The sequence below is a fragment of the Pan troglodytes genome, chromosome 16, assembly GCF_028858775.2.
Source record: "Pan troglodytes isolate AG18354 chromosome 16, NHGRI_mPanTro3-v2.0_pri, whole genome shotgun sequence".
In the NCBI taxonomy this organism is placed as follows: Eukaryota; Metazoa; Chordata; class Mammalia; order Primates; family Hominidae; genus Pan; species Pan troglodytes.
Window position 1 is genome coordinate 51,061,850 of NC_072414.2, and position 24,839 is coordinate 51,086,688.

The following is a 24,839-nucleotide window of genomic DNA, read 5'->3' on the forward strand; positions in this document are numbered from 1 at the left end:
ACTGCAACCTTTGCCTCCCAGGTTCAAGTGATTCTCCTGCCTCCTGAGTAGCTGGGATTACAGGTGTGTGCCACCACACCCGGCTAATTTTTGTATTTTTAGTAGAGATGAAGTTTTACCATGTTGGTCGGGCTGGTCCCAAACTCCTGACCTCGTGATCCTCCTGCCTCAGACTCCGAAAGTGCTGGGATTACAGGTGTGAGCCACCACGCCCGGCCCACAGTAGCCATTTTCTTTTCTTTTTCTTTTTTTTTTTGTTTTGAGATGAAGTCTCATTCTCTTGCCCAGGCTGGAGTGCATTGGCGTGATCTCGGCTCACTGCAATCTCCGCCTCCTGAGTTCCAGCGATTTTCCTGCCTCAGCCTCCTGAGTAGCTGGGATTACAGTTTAGCACCACCATGCCTGACTAATTATTGTATGAGCAGTAGCCATTTTCTTGATGTCTACAACATCGCTTTTTCTTGTAGATTCCTGTGTCTGTGGCCAAAGGAACAACTCCGTGTTTTCCAAAAGCCCTAGAGAACAAATTGGAGGTGCCTCTTCTTTTTTCCTTTGTGTTTGTCATCTTGGTGAATTATTGGAAGATGGTGGTTTCTGGCGAAAGGCCAGATTAAATGGTTGAATTTTAAAGTATGTAAATTATACCTCAAAAAAACTATTTTAAAAAGTAGACTTACCCTGACACTAGGCTCTATATCAAAGGGGTTGAATAGTTTCAAAATGGACCCCAAAATATGTGTAATATTTAAGAGAAGTATCAAAAAATATTTTAACTGCATTATTGAGGTATGATTAGTATACTAAAAGCTGAAGGAAGGTAGTGTATATAACTTGATGTGTTTGGAAAGAGCTATAACACCTGTAAAACCATCATTACAAGCAATGCCATGGACTTAAATCCATCACCAAAAATTTCTTCCTGTCTCCTTACTTTTGTTTCCTTTTTTGGTTAGAGCACTTAATGTGTTATACCCTTTTAGCAAAGTTTTAAACATCCAATACATTATTGCTAATCATAGACCCTATGTTTTGCAGTAAATTTCCAGTATGTATTTCTTTTGCATAACTGAAAATTAGAGGAGGTATCAAAAATTAATGGGGTAAAAAAGATTTTTCAATAAATGTTTTGGTGATAGCTAGTTAGCTGTGGAGAGACAGAGCAGGATTCTATTTATATAATCTTATCTAATGTCATAACAAAAATCAGTTCTAGATACAGTAATATAAAGAATATTAAAGACTTGGACCAAGTCTAATTTAATACTTATCCATCTTCTAAATAAGGATGCACTTTCCAAGTTTAGAATGATTTAGAAAAGAACGGGCATTTAAAAATGACAAATTTTGCGCCTGGTGCGGTGGCTCACGCCTGTAATCCCAGCACTTTGGGAGGCTGAGGAGGGCGGATCATGAGGTCAGGAGATCGCGACCATCCTGGCTAACACAGTGAAACCCCGTCTCTACTAAAAATAAACAAAAAAAAATTAGCTGGGCCTGGTGGCAGGTGCCTGTAGTCCCAGCTACTCGGGAGGCTGAGGCAGGAGAACAGTGTGAACCCAGGAGGCGGAGCTTGCAGTGAGCAGAGATGGAGCCACTGCACTCCAGCCTGGGCGATTGAGCGAGACTCTGTCTCAAAAAAAAAAAGGAAAAAAAAAAAAAAAGACAAATTTTGGCTGGGTGCAGTGGCTCACGCCTATAATCCCAGCACTTTGGGAGGCTGAGGGAGCCAGATCACTTGAGGTTAGAATTTCAAGACAAGCCTGGGCAACATGGTGAAACCCCATCTCTACTAAAAAATTAGCCTGGTGTGGTGGTGCATGCCTGTAGTCCCAGCTACTTGAGAGGCTGAGGCATGAGAATCACTTGAACCCAGGAGGCAGAGGAGGTTGCAGTAAGCCGAGATCATCCCACTGCACTCCAGCCTGGGCAACAGAGTGAGAAACTGTCTCAATAAATAAATAAATAAATAAGTAAGTAAACAAACAAACAAACAAATGACAAATTTCATAACATAAAACTAAAAAGCTACAGTGTTTTTTAAAAAGAATATATCACCTAAATGAAAACAACCTTGGAAAAAAACATAAAGCTATTGTAATTACTTTGAGCTATTAAAGGGTTAATATCTTATATAGTGGAATATCTTATACAAGATCTATAATATACTACAGATATTACAGGATAAATATCTATATAAGATCTTACAAATCATGTAGAAACCACTGAACATCTGTAATGAATACACCAAATCCATAGAAGAGGAAGTAAACATGCAAAGAAGTGTAGATTAAAACAGTGATTACCATTTTTACTGTGTGTGTTTTTTGTTCCTTGTGTATTTTTTTAAAAAACCTTTTTGACAGATAAGATTTTTATTTTTGCAATGAATTTCATGGTCTTCAAAGTCAAAATAAAAATTTCTGCCTAACGATTAGCTGACAGGAAGATGCCTTTAAATGTTTTTTCTTTTTGTTTCCAGGAAGTATTGATGAAGATGTTGTGGTGATAGAAGCTTCCTCCACTCCCCAGGTTACTGCCAATGAAGAAATTAATGTTACCTCAACTGACAGTGAAGTGGAGATTGTAACAGTTGGAGAAAGCTATCGGTGAGATTTTAATTCTTAGTTAAATGTTTGAAATATTAAATATAAATATTAAACATATTTGTGCTGCAGATATTTGCATTCTTTTTATTTATTTATTTTTGAGACCCAGTTTGAGTATGCATGTATCAGATTAGTGGATTTTTTTTTTTTTTTTTTTTTTTTGGTAAGAGATAGAATATTGCTATGTTACCCAGGCTGGACTTCTACCCCTTGGCTCAAGTGATTCTCCTGTCTCATTCTCCATAGTAGCTAGGACTGTAGGCACATGTCACTAAGCCTGTCTAGATTCGTCCTTTTCAAAGCAGGCTGCATTAAACTCACCTGGAGAGATAATAAAATAAAGCTATATTGTTGCCCAGACTCTTTCCCATACTTGAACTAGAATTTTAGAGGTTAATCTTTTTAAAAGCACCCCAAGTATACAATGAGAGTTAAGAGTTAATGCTCTGAATAAACAATAATTTTACTTAGTGTTTTATAAAATTGTGTTTTTTAATGATATGGAGAATTGATCTGCTTTGAAATTTAGATGTGAATAATACATAAATATTGGGGATGGTACCAAAATTAAAAATGAAAAAATATTAAGGGGTATTGGTGTTGAAATAGCCCTTTCTGTTAGAATCTACTTGTTTCAATATGTTACTCATTGATACCAGTGAAACTTGTGCTGTTACTGTGTTAGGGCACCCTAATTCAAAACATATGTTTTGATTCTTTTTCCTTCACTCAGTAATTTTATCGGTGCTCTGAACTAACACATCAATGAAACATCCTTATCTGTTTTTATAAATAACTGGAAAAGACATTGCCCTACTGCAGAATCACTTTGACTCTCCCTCCAAAATATCAACTCCTAACATTGCATTCATCTTATACTTTAGATGATTATAAGTATTGGTAATAATAGCAATAAAGAGTTGCTTTGTTACATTTGATACACCAAACTAATAATCTAACGGATGAATCTTAATTTTTGTGTTGGAACGAATTTAGAAGTGCATTTGCTTATTGCATGTTAATATGTTACTGATTTTAAAAGTATATATTCATATTTCTGACATCTGTTACAAACACTTAGAACATGCTTTTCCACTTGCCATTTTAGCATCGAAGTGCTACTTCTAAAGGCATGGAAGTGAGCATTCTATAACATATACTTGTTTGTTTTAATTTTATATGATTTTCCCCAACTCTGAGTAAAACTGAAAACCAGTGTTATGTACCACACCTATCCTCTGACCGTGCATAGTGCTTGGTACAACATTGACTCAATTTTTATGAGCTGTAAGGACTACTGAAATTACAGACCTATTTTTCCTTGTAGGACTAGAGATCTTGTTTTGGACATGGTTGATGTCAAGCAGATGCATTTACCTGAGTTAATAGGCAATGATCTTGAAAAAGACCCACAGTGTACATGACCCATTGTTATATCTCTTATTGTTATCTGAGATATTAATTTTGTTACTGTTTAGCTGGCTTTTTGCCCTTTAGTTTATTTTACTTAATTATTTATTTTTTGAGACGGAGTCTCCCTCTGTCACCCAGGCTGGAGGGCAGTGGCGCCATCTTGGCTCACCGCAGCCTCCGTCTCCTGGGTTCAAGCAATCCTCCTCCCTCAGCCTTGTGAGTAGCTGGGATTACAGGCATGAGCCACCACACCTGGCTAATTTTTTTTGTATTTTTAGTAGAGACGGGGTTTCAGCATATTAGCCAGGCTGGTCTCGAACTCCTGACCTTGTGATCCACCCGCCTCAGCCTCCCAAAGTGCTAGGATTACAGGCGTGAGCCACCACGCCTGGCCTGGCCCTTTCATTTAAGAGAGTATTTCTTTGTTTTAGAGTCTTTTGTGTCAGGATTTGACAGTTGCTACTAATCATAGTGGCCACTAATACCTCCTTGAGACTTCCTCATACATTCAAGGTTTTTTGCAGTTGCTCCATCTAGTACAATATGATGCTTTCACAAAAATACTGCAAAGTGGATCTATAACTTCCTTCAGCTATTAACAGCTTCCCAGAGATAATAGACTACTCAGTCTCATCATAGACTCTTGATTTTTCAAGAATTTTAAATGGTGGTATCTGTCCTCATACAAAACCATTTTATCCCAAGACATGGCTATCTTGGCTCAAGCTATACCACAACTGTTTCTGATATGTACTATCCTATTTTCACAGTGGCTCGGTAATTAACTTTATACTCCTTCTTAAGAATTTTATTTTAGAATTTGAACTTTTCAAACTCTAGGTTCTATAATCGTTGAAGTTCAAGTTGGGCTGAAAATGTTGAGGCCATTTTCAGCCCACTCTGACCTTTGGAGTTCTCTTCCTAGTGGTTAAGCACCCACCCCCGATGACCTTTTATATTACAGATATTTTCCGTAAATGCTGACAATAAGGTTATAAGCAGTTTTATATTTAGTTTGAACAGGAAAGCCCTTGTGTTTTATTGGCCTCCCCTTTCTAAAAGATTTATTTTTTTATCCTGGAGCCTTAGGACTGCATATTCTACATATTATCCCTGTATGTCCTTAGTCCAAATCATTATAGTGAGTCCTTCAAAGTATATACACCTGTAAGTAAATTTAGAACAGTGTAATGCCACACACATGCTTAAATGAAGTTAGATGTTTAGGGTTCACAGTCACGTGTTTTAAAAGCATAAACTAGCTCACGCAAGTAATATTTCTTATGGCTACCAAACTAGTAAACTAGCCACAATATCCTTACCTCTACACATCAGGAAATCTCCCTGGTGCCTGTTTATTTTTTTTGTTTTGTTTTCTTTTATGGCAATACTAGAAGCTTAGCTTGGTTTAGGACTCCCAAAGGAATGTTTTGCAAATCTATCCTGAGCTAAACATACAAGACCTTGTGGATATTATTAAATGTGTAGGGTGTTATTTTTATTCCTTTACCTATGGTGAGTAATTTTAGCTATTAACAGAAAATGTAAATAGTTTATTATAACCTGGGTAAATTCTCAAAAGTAACCATGGAAGAGAGAGTAGCATTCTTGAAACAGAATCCTGTATTTTACACTAATGATTGGTACAACATAGTATTTCTTATATTCTTAGGTCAATTAGTTGGTGATTCATTCAGCAAAGTTTACCGAGTGCCAGTCATGATTTTTAATTACGATTATTTCTTTGGAGAAATCTTGTATGAAAAACTTAACATTTAGTAAGAAAGGCTTATGGGTTTTTGTGGTGACTAAAAATTCTTTATTTGTATTTACTAACTTAATATTGATGTCATTTAAGGTCTCGTTCAACGCTTGGACACTCCAGATCTCATTGGAGCCAGGGTTCAAGTTCTCATGCAAGTCGGCCACAGGAGCCACGGAACCGCAGTAGGATTTCTACTGTTATACAGCCCTTGAGGCAGAATGCAGCAGAAGTTGTGGACCTTACCGTTGATGAAGATGGTAAATTGAAGTAGTAACAGTAGAAAATTATGAAAGGAGTTTGATAAAAGGAAATCTCTTAATATGCTAGAAACTCCTCCTGCTTACTGGTAATATATTATTAAACTACAGGGAAATTGTCAGATTTTTTAATCTCGTTTTTAATTGATATCCTAGGCTTGTAAATTTACATAAAATTCTTTGTGGTTATTGTTTCAATACTTGATAGCTATTTTCTCAGGAAAAAATATTTTTGTAAGTGGTAGTTTGAGGTTAGCTCAAACTAGTTTAGTTTGATTTGTAATAATGATTGTCTTTAACTTGCCATGAAAAAGTAGAAGCAGTACTTTTTAAATATAAACACAAAAGCAGTATAACTGAATTTTGAATGACTAATACTGGCTATTTGAAATGTCTAACTTTACTTTTAAAAATTATGTTATCCTTCAATATTATCGGTACCTTTTTGTGCTGCTCATTTTTTGTATTTTATTTTGGCTTACAGCTGTACCCAAGTAACTGAGGAAACAAAACCAGAGTTGGAATACAGAGGTTAGGAAAAGTGGTAGAATTTAGGAATATATGAATGAATACATATGTGAATTTGCCCACATATTGGGAATCATCTTGAGGTATTATTAGTTATATCTTAGGAAATGGTCAATCATAATTTCCCAAAAGGAAAATGGTAAGCCATATATGAGTTTGTTAGGTTTGGGAGTTAGCTATAAATTGGGCAAAGAATATATCAGGTAGATGGAAAGAGTTGATAGGTGGAAAGAGTTAGAGGCCATATACAATCAGCTCTTCTATGGGCTATTTGCAGTTTGGGTGGTCATAACTTTCAGAGTATCAGTACCCAGTTGTTTATGAAGAGATAACAACTGTTTGCATTTCATTCAACAATCTCTTGGTTTTTGTTTTGAAGCACTGTAAATGATCTGTAAGACAGTCATTAATGTAATAGGGATTAATTAATGATTACTCAGTAAATTAAATATAGGGTGACTATTTTGGAAACTTTTTGTGTTCCGATGTGACACCTGCTAGCCGGTAAGTAGGAGAAGGTGATAGAGTAGCCTTTTCCACATTACAGTAAGTTCAACCAGAATTTACACTTTACTGGGTTAAAAGTATTCCAGTGATTAGTAGATGCTCCCTTTCCCGCCACTAGTTTTTCTCATTGGAAAGCTTCTCTCTTATTAAAAATGAATCTAAAACTAAGTACATCAGACCAGTGGTTCTCAACTAGGGGCAGTTTTCTCCCCCAAGTGATATTTGGCAATGTCTGCAGACATTTTTGGTTTTCACAGTTAGAGGAGGATGCTACTGACATCTAATGGATAGAGACCATGGTTGTTGCTAAACATCATGCTGTTCACAGTGCACATCTCCTCCCCAGCGAACAAAAAATTGTCTAGCCCAAAATGTTAGTATTGCCAAGGTTGAGAAACCCTGGTTAAACTATTTACAAATAAACAGAAGTTCTTTTCCCCCTTTTTTATGTACAAGCAATTTGCATATACAAGCATTTGGACATACTAGCATTCAGAGTGTCCCATATAGACTCACAGGTACTATTTGTGCCTAAGGAATTAGCTTACCTTACTGCATTGTGTAGAAAGTCAACCCTCTCATTCCATAGCACATTAAGAGACCCCCCTTCTTTTCAGATTTAATTGTCATGACTATGCTTTGGATGGATTTATTCCTACTGTTCTCAATTTTAAGCAACCATTTTAAAATTAGTTCTTTGAAACTTAACTCACTCGTAAGTTGAAGTCTACCTGAAATTTCTTTTACTTTCTGATAGAAAAATGTTAATTTTTATTAGAAAGCACTGATGAGTATTAATATTTACAAAATTTTCTTTGGAAAACATATAAAAAGGCATGGAAAGAAGATTAAAACAGTTATTGGAAATCATAGCTAATGTTAAGTGATTACTCTCTGTAAAGCATCATACGAAGTATGTGATCTCAGTTCATCCTAATGACAGTTCTATGAAGAAAATTCTGATGCTTTCCCAGTTCTACAGATGAGGAAATGGAGAATGGTTAAATAACTTATTTATATTCATACTGTCAGTGGTGAAATCAGTATTGCTATCCAGGCAGTCTTACCCTAGAATCCATATTGTGTCAGACAGTGTGGTTTGTAACACTGTTCTGGCAGCTCGTGACCATGTGTACGTGCATAGCAAGGAACTTTTATTTCCTTTTACTGTTTTCTTCTTTGTGATAGATCAGACAACTTATTTAGAAGCTACCTGAAAAACTGTTAAATCACCTAAATTATTGGAATAAGCATATCGGTGTTGGATTTTTTTAAAATGCAGTAATATTTTGGTAACAACGTTGGTTCGATATTGCAGTTCAGCTTTGTGAACGCTTTCTTTACCAAATGTTATTAGAGAGCTTGTATTTTTAGTTTTTTTATTTATTAATTGTAAACACATTAGCTTACATTAAAATATAACCCTTTATCTAATTTGTTTTGAAATGCTAAGTTGACATTTTGTATTTTGTAGAACCTACTGTAGTACCAACCACTTCTGCAAGAATGGAATCACAGGCTACTAGCGCTTCCATTAACAATTCAAATCCATCTACCTCTGAGCAGGCCTCTGATACTGCTTCAGCTGTCACCAGTAGCCAACCTTCCACAGTGTCAGAGACTTCAGCTACTCTTACAAGCAATAGTACCACTGGCACTTCTATAGGAGGTATGTAAAAAAGTGGGGGAGGGGAGACTTTTTGTCATTACTTTCGTTAGGAAAAGTATTATTGTTTTTAAGTCTAAGATTTTAGCTATGTTAATAAGCGGGTATTCTTACATTATAATAAACTTCACATGTTATCAAGGTAGTCTTTATTATAATTAGGCTGATTTCATATTTGAGTTTGTGTGCTATATGTAACCAGAGTATTATAGCTCAAATAAGAGAGCTTGGGGAGAAGTAAATGGCTGACACCAAAAGCATGAGCAACAAAAGCAAAAGTAGATAAGTTGGACTTCATCAAAATTTAGAACTTTCGTGCATTAAAGGACATTATCAAGACAGTGAAAGACAGCCTACAGAATGGGGGGAAGAAAAATATTGCAAATTCTTTATCTGATAAGCACTTTAGAATCCAGAATCTACAAAGCACTCTTAAAACTGCCCAACAGGCCGGGTGTGATGGCTCATGCTTGTAATTCCAGTACTTTGAGAGGTTGAGGCTGGAGGATCACTTGAGACCAGGAGTTCGAGACCAGCCTGGGCAACATGGTGAAACCCTATCTCTATTTATATTTAAAAAATAAAAAAGTAAAAAGAAACAAACAAAAAGCCCCAACCCAACAGAAAGACAACCCAATTTTAAAATGAGAAAAGATTTGAATAGATATTTCTGAAGAAGTTATGCAAATGACCAAGAAGCACAAGATGCTCAACATCACTAATCATTAGGGAAATGCAAATGAAAACCACAATGAGATACCACTTTGCACCAACTAGGGTGTCTATAACACAAACAAAAATAGAAAATCACCAGCGTTGGCAAGGATGTAGAGAAATTGGAACCCTTGCGAATTGCTGGTAGGAATGCAAAATGGTGCAACTGCTGAGAAAAACACTTTGATGGTTCCTCAGAAAGTTAAAATAGAGTTACCATTGGATGTACTAAGTCTACTCCTTAGTTATCTTCCCAAAATAATTGAGAATGGGGATGGGAGTTTTTAAAATTTTGGTGATATCCATTTTCTGGGGTTTTTTGGTTATGGTTTGGTCTTTTGGTGTCATATCTAAGAAACCGTTGCCTAATCCAAGGTCACAAAAATTTATTCCGGAGCTTTCTTTAGTTTTAGCTCTTATCTCAAGCTAGTTCTTACGTTTCAGTTAGCAGTGATATCTCTGGCTCTCTCTTATATCCTTTGTTTAACTGAGCCTTAAACTAACTTTCTTTCATTTTTGGATAATGGTACAGAGATAGGAACTTGCTAACTGCTTACCAATAGGGACACTGTAGACCCTGTAGCTTGTGGATTGACTAAATCACCATTAATAATGAAACCATCTTATATTTTCTATCCCTTTTTGCTTTTAATAATATCTCATTTAATTCTTTTAATATTCATGTAATTTACATCTAGCAGATTAGAAAACTACATGTGGCTGGATCAAGAAGTATTCTCTCCCCTGGAAAACTGAGGGCAGAATTGAGAAACATTCTCAAGGAGATTTCCCAGGAGTATCTTTTTTGTTTTTTTGGCCCAGGCCAGTCTTGAAGTTCCAGGCTCAGGTGATCCTCCTACCTCAGCCTCTCAAGTAGCTAGGACTACAGGTGTGAACCACTGTACCCAGGGGTGTCTTTTAAAAACATTCTCTGAAAAAATGTAGGCAGAAATGAAATGGGCTTTTATTTCATTTGTTGAGTACATACTCTTTTCTTAGCTTGTTACTTGGGTATCTTATATGTTATTGTATATATTTTAATTCTTAAAAAAAAAAAAATCCTTGACATGGTGAGACTCACACCTGTAATCCCAGCTCTTTGGGAGGCCAGGGACGCAGATCACTCGAGGCCAGGAGTTCAAGACCAGCCTAGGCAACGTGGTGAAACCTTGTCTCTTTTGAAGAAAAAAACAAAACAAAACAAAACAAAACAGAAACTTGCAGAAATTAGTGAGGCTTGGTGACACACACCTGTAGTCCCAGCTACTCAGAGACTGAGTCAGGAGAATCATGTGATCCTGACAAGTTGAGGCTACAGTGATCCTCGAAGGCACCACTACACTCCCGCCCAGATGACAGAGTAAGACCCTGTTTTAAAAAATAAATTATTGATGTTGGCATTTCTATTACCATTTCAGAAATGAAGAAACCTGAGAAGTTAAGTACCTTGACAAAACTGTAATAATTTTTGAGGCAGGGATTTGACTTCTCATTGACTCCTGTCTCCTGTTGTAGCTTTATGTAGCATTATTCTTTTTTTTTTTTTTTTTTTTTTTTTGTGAGACAGGTCTGACTCTGTTGCCCAGGCCCGTGTGCAGTGGCACAATCTTGTCTCACTGCAATCTCCACCTCCCAGGCTCAAGTGATCCTCCCGAGTAGATGGGGGACCACAGGCATGACCACCACGTCCGGCTAATTTTTGTATTTTAGTAGAGATGGGGTTTTGCCGTGTTGCCCACACTGGCCTCAGTCTCCTGGGCTCGAGCGATCCACCTGCCTCAGCCTCCAGAAGTGCTGGGATTACAGGTGTGAACTACCACACTCGGCCTATGTGTAGCATTATTCTTACATACATTTTATGTGATACAGTCCCAACTTTATTTCAGAATATTCCGAAAACTTTTATATATAAATCTTTGTTCATTCACAAATCAGATTTAATTTCTGAGCATCTTGGCTACAGTCCTAAATGGGCCTCTCTTAAGGTCAATTTCCTTCCAGGACCCTATGGAACATTAGTTCAACTATGTTCTCCACAACTCGTCCTTATCTTGTACCTTTTTGAATATTTCCAACCCTCACATTCAAGCCATCTAGCTTCACACTTATCCAAGTTCCTCCGTAAATTTATGGTTTCTAATCCTGGGCTTTCTGTAGGAAATCACCATTGTCTTGATCAGTTCCCTTTCGTTCCTCTAAGTGCCTATTTCAAAACACTCTCCTTTTCGTCAAGGTTTTCATTCCCCAGGGGAAATTTTTAAAAAATGAATAAATGAAAGTTCTTAAGCATGAACTCCTTCAACTTCCAACGCCTCCATATAAACTTTTGTGCCTCTCTACCTGTCCTCCTCTACTAATTCCTAGTCTCCTAACTCCTTCCTTTCCCTTCCATTTCCTTTATCTGTGCTCTACCTCTTATCCTTTCCTTTGTCCTTAACCTTGCTTTAACTGTTATCTTCCTTGTGTCTTCGGCATCTTCTCTGGTTTCATTTCCTTAGTACATGCACATGTACACTTGTTTTTGTCTGTGTACATTTAAGTGTATTTTTGTCACACTAAACTCTTTCCTCTAATGGGCTTCTGACTCCTTTCATAATGAATAAACATGATCTTTTAAAATCTGACAATTGTCTCCTTTTCATAATTCATTTTCTTCCCAGGACTGTGTTCTCATCCCCCCTTTCACTAGCCCATTTCATAACTGTAAGTGTTGTCACCTATCACTAGTATGCTGATGACTCTCTCTTCTGTGTTTTTTGACCACTATATTTGTTTTAAACTTCTTTTTTTTTTTTTTCCCCCCGAGACAGGGTCTTGCTTTGTCACGTAGGCTAGAGTGCAGGCTCACTGCAGCCTCCACTTCCAGGCTTAAGTGATCCTCCTGCATCAGCCCCACAAGTAGCTGGGACTACAGGCACACTCTACCACACCTGGCCAATTTATGTATTTTTTGTAGAGATAGGGTTTTGCCATGTTGCCCAGGCTGGTCTCGAACTCCTGGACTCAGGCAATTCATTTGCCTCAGCTTTCCAAAGTGTTGGGATTACAAGTGTGAGCCACCATGCCCGGCCATTTTAGACTTTCATATCCAATTGCTTCTTGGACATCTCTCCTGGACCATTCTGCAGTCAGTTCAAACTCAATGTGCCACAAACAGCTCATTATCTGCCTGACCTCTCCATGTGGTCCTTGTGTTATGCCTACATGATATCTTATATATTCATTTGTTTAACACATATTTATTGATGGCACACTATATGTCAGGCACTGTTCTAGGCAGTGGGAACAACTCTGTTGTTCCAACAGAGCTTACCCTCTAGTGGATAGCAATAGCTAACATTTATTGAGCCTATAGTGTTGGCCGGTGGATTTGCCTATAATAACTCTGATTTTTGCAGTAACCAGAAAGGCAGATTTTATTACTCTTCTCATTCTACAGGTGAAGTAACATATCCAAGGTTATATGATAGTGGAGCAAGAATTCAAACCTAGGCAGTCTGGCGTGGTACCTCTACTTTTCCCCTTTATGCCAAGATTTCTCAACCTTGGCACTACTATTGACTTTGGGCCAGATAGTTCTTACAGTGGGAGGTGGGGAAGGGCTGTGCTTACAGGATATTTAGCTGCATCCTTGGTTTGTAGCCTCTGAATTCCAGTAATATCACCTCCCTTCCAATTGTAACAACCAAAAATGTCTACAGGCATTGCCAGATACTGGGGACAGCATTGCTTTATGCTATGCTAGAACCCAGTGTTTCTGTTCTAATACTGGTTGATTTGTATCCTAAATTGTCTCCATGCTTGATGATGAGCTTCCTTAAGGGCCAAAGAGCAAGTGTTTCTCTTCTTGGTGCTTAGCTACATGATTGCATGCTGCTTTTCCCTTGTGAGTTGAAATTAAATATAGAAAGTGCTTATTGAGCCACCTACATTGTGCAAGCATGTTTCTGGTTGCTAGAGATAAAAACAGCAAAAGCAGACCGTACCGTAAGTTATGTTAAAGGCCAGGACTTTCATTTTCACCTTTGTATTATCCAGTGCCTTTTGTAGATCTTTTACCACGACTTTATTATGTGTAAGACTGTTGAATGAATGAGTAATTCATGCCTGCCTCTCGATAATCCTGCTAGAGTTACTGAAGGCACTCCTAGGAGGCACTTTAACCAAATTATTGTCCCTGGGTTGTGGAGTTAATTTCCCTAATGCAGGTTCATGATTGTCTCATTTTTAGTGGGCCCTCTGTGGGTTAATTTTAATAGAAAAGGAAGTGTTTTATTTACTGAATCATATATCTCTGTATTTCACCTCTAATTTATGACAATTTTATTTGGGTAGTAACTCTCGAATGAGAGGCTAATTGGTTGTCTTTAGTTTTGGATGCAAGCCTATTTGAGAAACAAAGAGGTTCTGGACTATATATATTCAAAATGCTCGAAGGCAAAAGAGGACAAGCTGTTTCTGAACAGATATATGTCATATCCATCACTTTAGTGATGGTTACAAACTCATACCCTGACTTTTAGAGTCAACGTAATCCTCAAATAACTTGGTTTGTAAAATTAAAGTGTCAGAGTTGGAAGGAACCATGAAGGTAATTTAGTGTATCCCAGTGAGTGAGCTTAGTGTCCCAAAGGTTTTCAACCTTTTTTTCCTGATGCAATACACAATAAATGATATTGACTTGTATAACACTTTTACATAGAGACTAAGATAAAACCCTGAAACTGCTGTAGCAAGTAAAGCTACTGTAATAATGAGTAATTACTATACATATTATAATTTATAGGAAACAGTTACTTAATGTTGGGTTCAGCATAGCCCTAAAAGACTTTTGATCATGGTCAGTTCCTGATATGCTAGTTTTAACACTTGACCAGGTTATTCAACACATTGGGAATACAAGTGAATGAAAGTAACATAATTATAGAACTGACTTTGGAACTGCTATTATTTGTTTTAAAAAGTAAATAATCTGTCTGGGCGTGGTGCCTCACGCCTGTAATCCCAGCACTTTGGAAGGTCGAGGTGGGTGGATCACGAGGTCAGGAGATCGAGACCATCCTGGCTAACATGGTGAAACCCCGTCTCTACTAAAAATACAAAAAAATTAGCCGGGCGTGGTGGCGGGCGCCTGTAGTCCCAGCTACTCGGGAGGCTGAGGCAGTAGAATGGCGTGAACCCGGGAGGCAGAGCTTGCAGTAAGCGGAGATTGCGCCACTGCACTCTAGCCTGGGCGACAGAGCAAGACTTTGTCGCAAAAAAAAAAAAAAAAAAGGAAATAATTTGTCGACTTTGTTTTTTTGTTACAAATTACAATATTTAACATAATTCTAGGGGCAGTTAGAGGTTAGTGTCAGTTTGTATTTTTCTTCCGTCCAAGTTCACAGACGCGTGAATTCTAGTTCCCAGGTTAAGAACCTTTACAAAAGGGTTTGGGAGATTAGCCCCCATAGGCCAGACTAGCAGCTTGGAAAAAACGAATATACAGAAATTTAGATTAGAGCTACTGTGTAACAGAGGTTAGAGCACAGACCTTGAAGAGATGAGAATCCGGAAAGGCAGGATAAGACATGTAAGAGAGGGCAGAGCCAGGAGAATTTTAGGGAAATTTGCTGAATCTTACCAAGCAGAGCCTGAAGCACCTCCCTACCCAGGTTCATTTATGTGAACCCATAATTCCCTTTATTATTTAAGCTGTTTTGGTTGGATTTTTATTTTATTTGTAAACAAGCAGAAGATTCCTAATTGATACATTGACCCAGAAGAGATTAGCTAGGTACTTTGAGCCACATAGGAGCAGGGTATCCCTACTCTTGGGTACTGTAAAATCAAGGCTAGGACAGTAATGTTCCAGAATTCTAAGGATTCTGAGGAGATGCCTCAGAATCAGAGTAGGGGGTTAAGGATGGCAGCAGGGCGGGGCTTTGGCTTTAGGCTCTTCACTCTTGTAATTTAATCAGAAGCTTCAAGTTTTAAAAATCTCTTTTATATAGTTTCCATATAATATTTAGTTTGAGGAAGCGTTTCTGGGTTTTAAATGAATTTGAAACACTGGGACAGACTTTCAGGGGATACTTTTGCAGTTCTTCTGCCATAGAAGAACATACCTTCAAAATAACTGGGCATGTGGCGGAGAGCATAATCAGGACTCATGTGTTTTATACCGAGAAATTTATCTTTTCTAACAACCATGCAAGGCAATTTTATTACCACATTTTATAGATGAAAAGGAGGTTAAATAACTTTCCTAAGGTCACATTGCTGAAAGAAAGGTCCCAGATTAGAACCCATATTCATTTGACTCCATGTTTCTTTCCCCACTGTGTGACACTAAGTCATTAGATTACTTTAAAGCACATTTTATTTTCCAAGTATTAGAGTCTAATCATTTCTTATATTCTATTGGTTCTGACTATAGAGTCCAAAGGAAGGAAAAAAGATAATGGCCCAGACATGGTGGCTCATGCCTGTAATCCAAGTACTTTGGGATGCTGAGGTGGGCGGATCACCTGAGCTCTGGAAGGAGCTTAAGACCAGCCTGGGCAATGTGGCAAAATCTTGTCTCTACAAAAAATACAAAAATTAGCCAGGCGTGGTGGTGTGTGCCTATGGTCCCAGCTACTTAGGAGGCTGAGGCAGGAGAATCTGTTGAGCAAATATATACAATGTATATATTTGTGTTGGTGGATAGTGAGACTTCACCAGATACACTCTGACTTGGCTGGCTGTGTCTTAAGGTGAGATTTTAAGAAGTACATAGCTGCCTGCATTATGTAGGAAGGATTTATGATATTAGGGGTTCATGGAGCTCAGGGGAAGAGCATTTGCTTTGTAGCATGTAGTGGAAGGACTCGTATTTTTAAACTTTTAAAATACAGTTTTACTGGTAATAAATCATTTATTATGCCATAGGAAAACATGATCTATTGCCATACTTACACATCACAGTAAATATGAGCCTCCTGAAGAATTTAGAGTTTCAGGAAAATCCCAATGAAGACCACTGCATAAAATCATATGATGTATATGTTAAGAATATGGCACTATCAGCCGGGTGTGGTGGCTCACGCCTGTAATCCCAGCACTTTGGGAGGCTGAGGCGGGCAGATCACCTGAGGTTGGGAGTTCAAGACCAGCCTGACCAACATGGAGAAACCCCATCTGTACTAAAAATACAAAATAAGCTGGGCGTGGTGGTGCATGCCTGTAATCCCAGCTACTCAGGAGGCTGAGGGAGGAAAATCGCTTGAACCCAGGAGGCGGAGGTTTGGTGAGCCAAGATGGCGCCACTGCACTCCAGCCTGTGCAACAACAGCAAGACTCCATCTCAAAAAAAAAAAAAAGAATGTGGCACTATCACATTATTTACAGAGATTTGAATTTACTGAACATTTCTTTAAACATTTATTATTTATACCCCATACCTATTTTTTTACAAGTGATATTTCATGATTTGATTATTCTGTGCATTTTTTTCTGTTTCAAGATGACTCAAGGAGAACTACATCTAGTGCTGTAACGGAAACTGGCCCTCCTGCAATGCCAAGGTTACCTTCCTGCTGTCCCCAGCACTCACCATGTGGAGGGTCGTCACAGAACCACCATGCATTAGGACATCCTCATACAAGTTGCTTTCAGCAGCATGGTCACCATTTTCAACATCATCACCACCACCACCATACTCCCCACCCAGCTGTCCCAGTTTCTCCTTCCTTTAGTGATCCTGCTTGCCCTGTGGAAAGACCTCCACAAGTACAAGCACCTTGTGGAGCAAATAGTAGTTCTGGTACCAGCTATCATGAACAGGTATGTGGAATTTGAGTCAGTCTTTCTTTCCTGCCCCTCTTGTCTCTCTCTCTCTCTCCTTCTCCCTTTTCTCTCTCTTCCTCTTCCTTCATTCCTGTCTCTCTCCCTCCCTCCATTTCTCTCCCTGCTTTCTTCCCTCCCTGCCTCCCTCCGTTTCCTTTTTTTTTTTTTTTAACTCCCTCCCATTCTTCCTTCCTTTCCTCTGTCTCTTCCCCTCCTTCCTTCCCTCTCTTCCCTTTCCTCTTCCCCTTCATTCCTTCCCTCTCCTTTCTCCTTTCCCTTCCCCTTCTTCCTGTTTTAGATGGCTGGAAAACCCAGCATGAGGGAGTAACTACTTGCGTTAAAACCAACCCACCTTTCTTTTTTAATTGTGGTGGCTTCGGGAAGAGGAAAAAACCCCTAGGGATAGATTTTATACACTAAATTAATCACATTCTTACATTCGAAAATGGCCTAATTTAGTGGTCTGTGGTTTCTTTTTAATTAAGTCTCTGGGATTTTTAGATGGACTAAATTATTACAACTAATTGAATGGACCAGGGATGTGGGTAATCAAAACTGATACTTAATGTAAAAATCACTTTTTAAAAAGGTTTTTGATGTTTTTAGTTAAATACAGTTGGATCTGATTTTTGGGATCTTATTTTAAACAAATTGTTGAAACTCTAGTGTCCAGCTAATTCATGAAAAATTGGACAATTCTCCCAGTTTTCCCCTTTTACCTCCTACTGTAGAGTTCACTATAACCTTCACTCATCTAAAAATAAACAGCCTTCTCATTTGCAGGCCTGTAGCATGTTTTCTCAGGGGCAGATGAGGTTTTCAGTTTATGGAGAATCAAAATGTCAGCAAAAAATTATAATTAAGTAAATTAGTTGGTATTATTATTGAGTTCGCAAAATGTCAACTAGTATTAAATTAGTATTGGCAATCACGTGGAGTAAAAGAAGTCAAGCGTTCCATGCTACTTTAACTTTTGTTATGTCACATCCATGTACGATTATGATATAAGTCTGCATGTTGCAACTCAGAAGGCTGAGGCAAGAGAATTGCTTGAACCCCGGAGGCGGAGGTTGCAGTGAGCTGAGATCACGCCATTGCACTCCAGCCTGGGCGACAGAGTGAGATGCTGTCTCAAAAAACAACAACAACAACAAAAAAAAACAAAAGATGTAATTTCAGAGAAAAATTGTAATTTTGACATATACTATTCCAGAAAAAAAGTGCTGCAAAAAAAGTCAAAGAGGCTGGCATGGTGGCTCACGCTTGTAATTCCAGCACTTTGGGAGGCCAAGGCAAGTGGATCACCTGAGGTCAGAAGTTCAAGACCAGCCTGGCCAACATGGTGAAATCCCATTTCTACTAAAATACAAAAATTAGCTGGGTGTGGTGGTGTGTGCCTGTAGTCCCAGCTACTCGGGAGGCTGAGGCAGGAGAATCACTTTAACCTTAGAGGTGGAGGTTGTAGTGAGCCAAGATCGTGCCACTGCACTCCAGCCTGGGCATCAGAGCAAGACTCCGAAGTTTGTTTTTTTTTTTTCTTTTTTTTGAGATGGAGTGTCACTCTTGTTGCCTAGGATTACAGGCATTAAGCCACCCTGCCCGGCCAAGCTACCACTTTTCTATGTCACCCGACCTTTCCTAAAGTACTTGCCTCATCTTTTAAAATTTTGATGGTATGTCTTCTGGGTCTGACAGATTAAAAATAATTAACAAGGGCTGGGCGCGGTGGCTCATGCCTGTATTCCTAGCACTCTGGGAGGCCAAAGTGGGTGGATCACGAGATCAGGAGTTCGAGACCAGCCTGACCAACATGGTGAAACCCCATCTCTACTAAAAATACAAAAATTAGTTGGGTCTGTGGCGCGTGCCTGTAATCCCAGCTGCTCAGGAGACTGAGGCAGGAGAATCGATTGAACGTGGGAGGCGGAGATTGCAGTGAGCTGAGATCATGCCACTGCACTCCAGCCTGGGCGACAGAACAAGACTCCGTCTCAAAAAAAAAAAAAAAAAAAGGAGTTGTATTCTCTTTAAAAATACAGCTGGTCCTATCAAGAGGAAGTTTGAATTGAGTAGAAAATATAATTAAAGAGATTTTAGATGTCATTTCGGTTTTGGTAACATTTCTTGGTATTAATGGATTGTCCAGACCTGTCCTATCTCTTGGGAACGAGGGAGCATCAAGAAGAATTTTCCAGTGGATTGAATGAAAGGATCTGCTTGGAAGTATAACTTTGTTTTGCTGTAAATTTGGTTACATGATGGTTCATAAATATTGTAGGAAAATGGTGAAGAGGTGGGTCTACCAGCTTTTCCTACATTCATTAAAGAGCTGCCAAAAGTCTCATTTGCAGAATATTTTGTTATTAATAAAATAATACAGCTAGTTTGAGACATCAGTTATGTATACAACTTTTTATTTTAGCTTGAGTCAATTGTAGGTAGGATCTCTTTTACAGGTCTGTTCAGCGTAAAATAAATATAACCCGTTTACCCACCTGTAAGTATTAGTAGAAGTATTTGGACTGCAAACAAAACTTGAGAAGAATCAGCAGGATCACAGGCATTCAGTGGTGATAATGGATTTGAAGGTAAAGAGAGTGAGATTTTTGAAGACAACAGTTTGAGACTCGTGTTGATGTTTGTAGGACTCTAAAATTAACCAAATGCTCATAAAATAGCTTCATATAGTCTTCACTTTAGACCTATTTGGGTACAGCAGAAAGTAGAGGAGCAGAAGAAGCAAACAAAACCTGAGATTTGTGATTTTGTAGATATCTTATGTTTGAGTGCCAGATTGTGCATAGTCAAATAAAAATTAGACTGGCAAACCGAGAAGATGCAGTAGTCATGTAGATAGTCCTCACTGCTTGCTTTGATATGATATGGCTTTCATCCCTACCCACCCCTGCCACACCACCCCCACCCCCCAACCCCACCCCACCTCCTGCTTTTTTTTTTTTTTTTTAAGAGAGGATCTTGCCTTGTTTCTCAGGCTGGCCTTAAACTCCTGGGCTTAAGTAATCCTCCTGCCCCAGACTTCTAATTGGCTGGGACTACAGGCATGTACCACTGTGCCTAGTAGTTTAATTAGTGTGATGCGTCATTTGTATCTGTGTAAGCCAATTATTATGTCCCATCACTATACTCATCTTGCTTACCCTTGATTGTCCTTCGAGAATAAGAATTGAATGAACTGGAATTGTGAAGAAGAGGGTTCTCATTACTGTTTTTATTTTCCCTTTATTCTTTAATTTTACCCTCAGTTTCTTCTAGGAATTACTTTACTCTGGGAATGTTCTTAATCACTGACTAGAGATGAAGATAAAATGAAATTTGGTCACCTTCATAAGATGTTGATATTCTAGTCCATTTGCTAATTTTAGTCTAAATAGTAGGGAAAGGATTTGAACCATAAACATAAATTCAGTCTTAAAACATTATTCTTAAACCATATTTACCTGAATTGAAGACATACATTGTATTTGCCAACTCAATAGAAGAACAGACATATACTTGATTGTACAGCTCAACAGAAGGAGAACAGACATATACTTGATTGTAGATAAATAATACAAAAGAAAGGAGCTCCTCCTTTTCTCTTTCCCAACTTGAGTATCATCACACCCCTTTCCTTTCAGCACCCAGAGTTCCTTTTGTTTCTATTATTCCCCCTAAACCTAGAGCTCACTGAAATTAAAAAGAATGCTGTGGTTCCTCTCGGGACTGTTGGGTGACTTGGGCCTTTGACAAATGCATTACCCTAGGTTTTTTCATCTCCAGCCCCTCAGCTTCCAGTATTGCACAGTTGCTGTATATAATTCCATATATAACATCAGATCTTTATGATCTTTCATCACATTTTGAAAAGTATGGTTCCACTGAACCTAAGCAGTAGGTTTGTATTCAAGAATACGAAGAAGTGGCCAGGCGCGGTGGCTCACGCCTGTCATCCCAGCACTTTGGGAGGCTGAGGCAGGTGGATCATGAAGTCAGGAGATCGAGACCATCCTGGCTAACATGGTGAAACCCTGTCTCTACTAAGTATACAAAAAAAGTAGCCGGGCGTGGTGGTGGGTGCCTGTAGTCCCAGCTACTCGGGAGGCTGAGGCAAGAGAATGGGCCTGAACCCGGGAGGCGGAGCTTGCAGTGAGCCGAGATCGCACCACTGCACTCCAGCCTGGGCAACAGAGCGAGACTCCATCTCAAAAAAAAAAAAAAAAAAGAATACGAAGAAGTGATTCTTGCCTTTGCTATAGAGTAGAGGTGAAAGTGTTTTGCTTAGGATTTTTCCAGATGCTTTTGGAAGGCAGTGCATAGTGGCTTACGCCTGAAATCCTAGCACCTTGGGAGGCTGAGACGGGTGGATCGCTTGACCGCAAGAGTTCGAGACCACCGTGTGCAACATGGTGAAACCCCGTTTCTAACAAAACGAAACAAAAAAACAAAAATTAGCTGGGCGTGGGGTCTCGTGCCTTTAGTTCTAGCTTCTTGTGGGTGGCTGAGGCAGGAGAATCGCTTGAGCCTAGGAGGTGGAGGTTGCAGTGAGGCAAGATTGTGCCACTGCACTCCAGCCTGGGTAACAGAGATCCTGTCTCAAAAAAAAAAAAATAAAGTTTTTGGAGGAAAATATTACTGATGAGTGGAAGTGGAATCTACCCTCTGGTTTATTTCCCAACTTAGTTAATGGGCTTTCCCTAAAATCGTATTCCTAATACAAGCATACCTTGGAGATACTGCAGGTTTGGTTCCAGACAACCACAATAAATACAATAAAGTGAATATTGCAATAAAGCAAGTCACATGAATTTTTTTGTTTCCCAGTACATATAAAATTTAATATTTACACTGTACTAAGTCCACTGCACAGTGACATTATGTTTAAAAAAATGTACATGCTTCAATTTAAAAATACTTCAGTTTAAAAATACCTTATTGTACATGTTTCAGTTTAAAAATAATTCAATTTAAAAATACTTTATTGCTAATACATTTTTTTAAAATGCCAGCAATCCTCTGAGACTTCAGCAAATTGTAAACTTTTTGCTGATGGAGGGTCTTGCCTTAATGTTGGTGGCTATGACTGATGAAAGTGGTGGTACCTAAAGATTGGGGTGGCTGTGGCAATTTCTTGAAGTAAGATAACAATGAAGTTTGCTGCATTGATTGACTGTTCCTTTCATGAAAGATTTCTCTGTAGCACATGATGCTGTTTAATGGCGTTTTACCCATAGAACTTCTTTCAGAATTGGAATCAATCCTTTCAAACTTTGCAGCTGCTTTAAGTTTATGTAATGTACTAATGTAATATATTAAGTTGATGTGATACTCTAAATCTTTCGCTGTCATTTCCATCTTTTTTTTTTTTTTTTTTTTTTGAGACAGCCTCGCTCTGTTGCCCAGGCTGGAGTGCAGTGGCGTGATCTCGGCTCACTGCAAGCTCCACCTCCCGGGTTCATGCCATTTTGCCTCAGCCTCCCAAGTAGCTGGGACTACAGGTGCCCGCCACCACGCCCGGCTAATTTTTTTGTATTTTTTAGTAGAGACGGGGTTTCACCGTGATAGCCACGTTGGTTTCAATCTCCTGACCTCGTGATCTGCCTGCCTCAGCCTCCCAAAGTGCTGGGATTACAGGCGTGAGCCACCACACCCGGCCTGTCATTTCCATCTTTTTCCTAGTATCTTTACCAGGAGAAGATTCTATCTCAAGAAACCACTTTTGCTGCAGTTTTTTGTTTGTTTGTTTGTTTAAATGATGTGTCTGGGGCCCTGCAATTTTTTTATTAAAAAAAAAAGAAAACACTTCCAGCTGGGCATGCTGGCTCATGCATTTGCTCCCAACACTTTGTGGCGCTGAGGTGGGAGGAGTTAAAGACCAGTCTGGGCAACATGGCAAGACTCTGTCTCTACAAAAAATCTAAAAATTAGCTGGGTGCAGTGGCACGCGCCTATGGTCCTAGCTACTCGGGAGGCTGAAGTTGGGAGGATTGCTTGAGCTGGGTAGGTGGAGGCTGCAGTGAGGCACGTTTGTATTACTGCACTCCACTGTAGGCAACACAGTGAGACCTTGTCTCAAAAGTAAATAAAAGAGCCTGGGTGCAGTGGCTCACTTCTGTAATCCCAGCACTTTGTTTGAGAGGCTGAGGCAGGCAGATCACTTGCGGTCAGCAGTTCAAGACCAGCGTGGGCAACATGGTGAAACCTCGTGTCTACTAAAAATACAAAAATACAAAAATTAGGTGCGTGGTGGCATGCACCTGTAATCCCAGCTGCTCGCGAGGCTGAGGTAAGATAATTGCCTGAACCTGGGAGGCGGAAGTTGCAGTGAGCCAAGATTGCACTACTGCACACCAACCTGGGCAATAGAGTGAGACACCGTCTCCAAAATAAATAAATAAATAAATAAATAAACTACTTTCTTTGCTCCTCCGTCAGAAGCAACTCATTCAGCTTTTATCAGGATTTACGGCAATTCAATCACATCTTCAGGGTCCAACTTCTTATTCTAGTTCTCTTGCTGTCTTCACGACATCTGTAGTTACTTCATCCACTGAAGTCTTGAACCCCTCAAAGTGTGCATGAGGCTTGGAATCCACTTCTTCCAAATTATTAATGTTAATATTTTGACTGCCTTCCATGAACCACAAATGTTCTTAATGACATCTAGAATGGTGACTCCTTTCTGGAAGGTTTTCAATTTACTTTTGCCCAGATTGATCAGAGGAATTATTATGGCAGCTATAGCCTTATGAAATGTATTTCTTTAATAAGACTTGAAAGTTGAAATTACTCCTTGATTCATAGTCTGCAGACTGGATGTTGTGTTAGGTATGAAAACATTAATCTACTTATACATCATCAGAGCTCTTTGGTGACTATGTGCATTGTCAAGAAACAGCAATTTTCTTTTTTCTTTTTTGAGAAAAGGTCTCACTTTTGCCAAGCAGTAACATTTTGAAAGGAATATTTTTTTCTTAGTAGTGGGTCTCAACAGTATTCTTAAAATATTCAGTAAACCACGTAAATAGCTGTACTGTCATCTAGGCTTTGTTGTTTGTTAATAGAGCACAGGCAGAATAGATTTAGCATAAATCTTAAGGGCCCTGGGAATTCTGGAATTGCAAATGAGCGTTGGATTTTAAGTCACCAGCTACTTTAGACCCTAACAAGAATCATCCAGTCCTTGGAAACTTTGAAGCCAGCCACTGACTTCTCTTTGCTATGAAAGTCCTGGATGACATCTTCCAATATTAGGCTGTTTTGTCGACATGGAAAATCTGTTATTCACTGTAGCACTTTCCATAAATGATCTTAGCTGGATTTTCTAGATAACTTACTGTAGCTTCTACATCAGCACTTGCTGCTTCTCCTTGCACTTTTATCTTACAGAGATAGCTTCTTTCCTTCAGTTTCATGAACTAACCTCTGCTATCTTCAGACTTTTCTTCTGCAGCCTCCTTGCCTCCCTCAGCCTTCATAGAATTGAAGAGTTAGGGCCTTGCTCTGGCTTAGGCTTTGGCTTAAGAGAATATTGTAGCTGGTTTGATCTTCCATCTAGATCACTAAAACTTTCTTTA

At 38.9% G+C, this 24,839-nt stretch overlaps 1 protein-coding gene across 28 annotated transcripts in view; it reads left to right on the forward strand.

Annotated features, from left to right (window-relative positions):
* Positions 1-24,839, forward strand: part of RNF111 (ring finger protein 111) — a 163,874-nt gene that overhangs the window by 117,278 nt on the left and 21,757 nt on the right. For 20 of the 28 annotated variants that reach the window (XM_063795060.1, XM_063795078.1, XM_063795070.1 and 17 more), the window contains 4 exons: positions 2,480-2,606; positions 5,878-6,041; positions 8,551-8,745; positions 16,943-17,262. In XM_063795060.1, the coding sequence (XP_063651130.1) occupies positions 2,480-2,606; positions 5,878-6,041; positions 8,551-8,745; positions 16,943-17,262 (806 nt within the window). Of the gene's footprint in view, positions 1-467; positions 534-2,479; positions 2,607-5,877; positions 6,042-8,550; positions 8,746-16,942; positions 17,263-24,839 lie in introns of all 28 variants that reach the window. The other 8 variants (XM_063795061.1, XM_063795058.1, XM_063795062.1 and 5 more) reach the window with 1 other exon arrangement.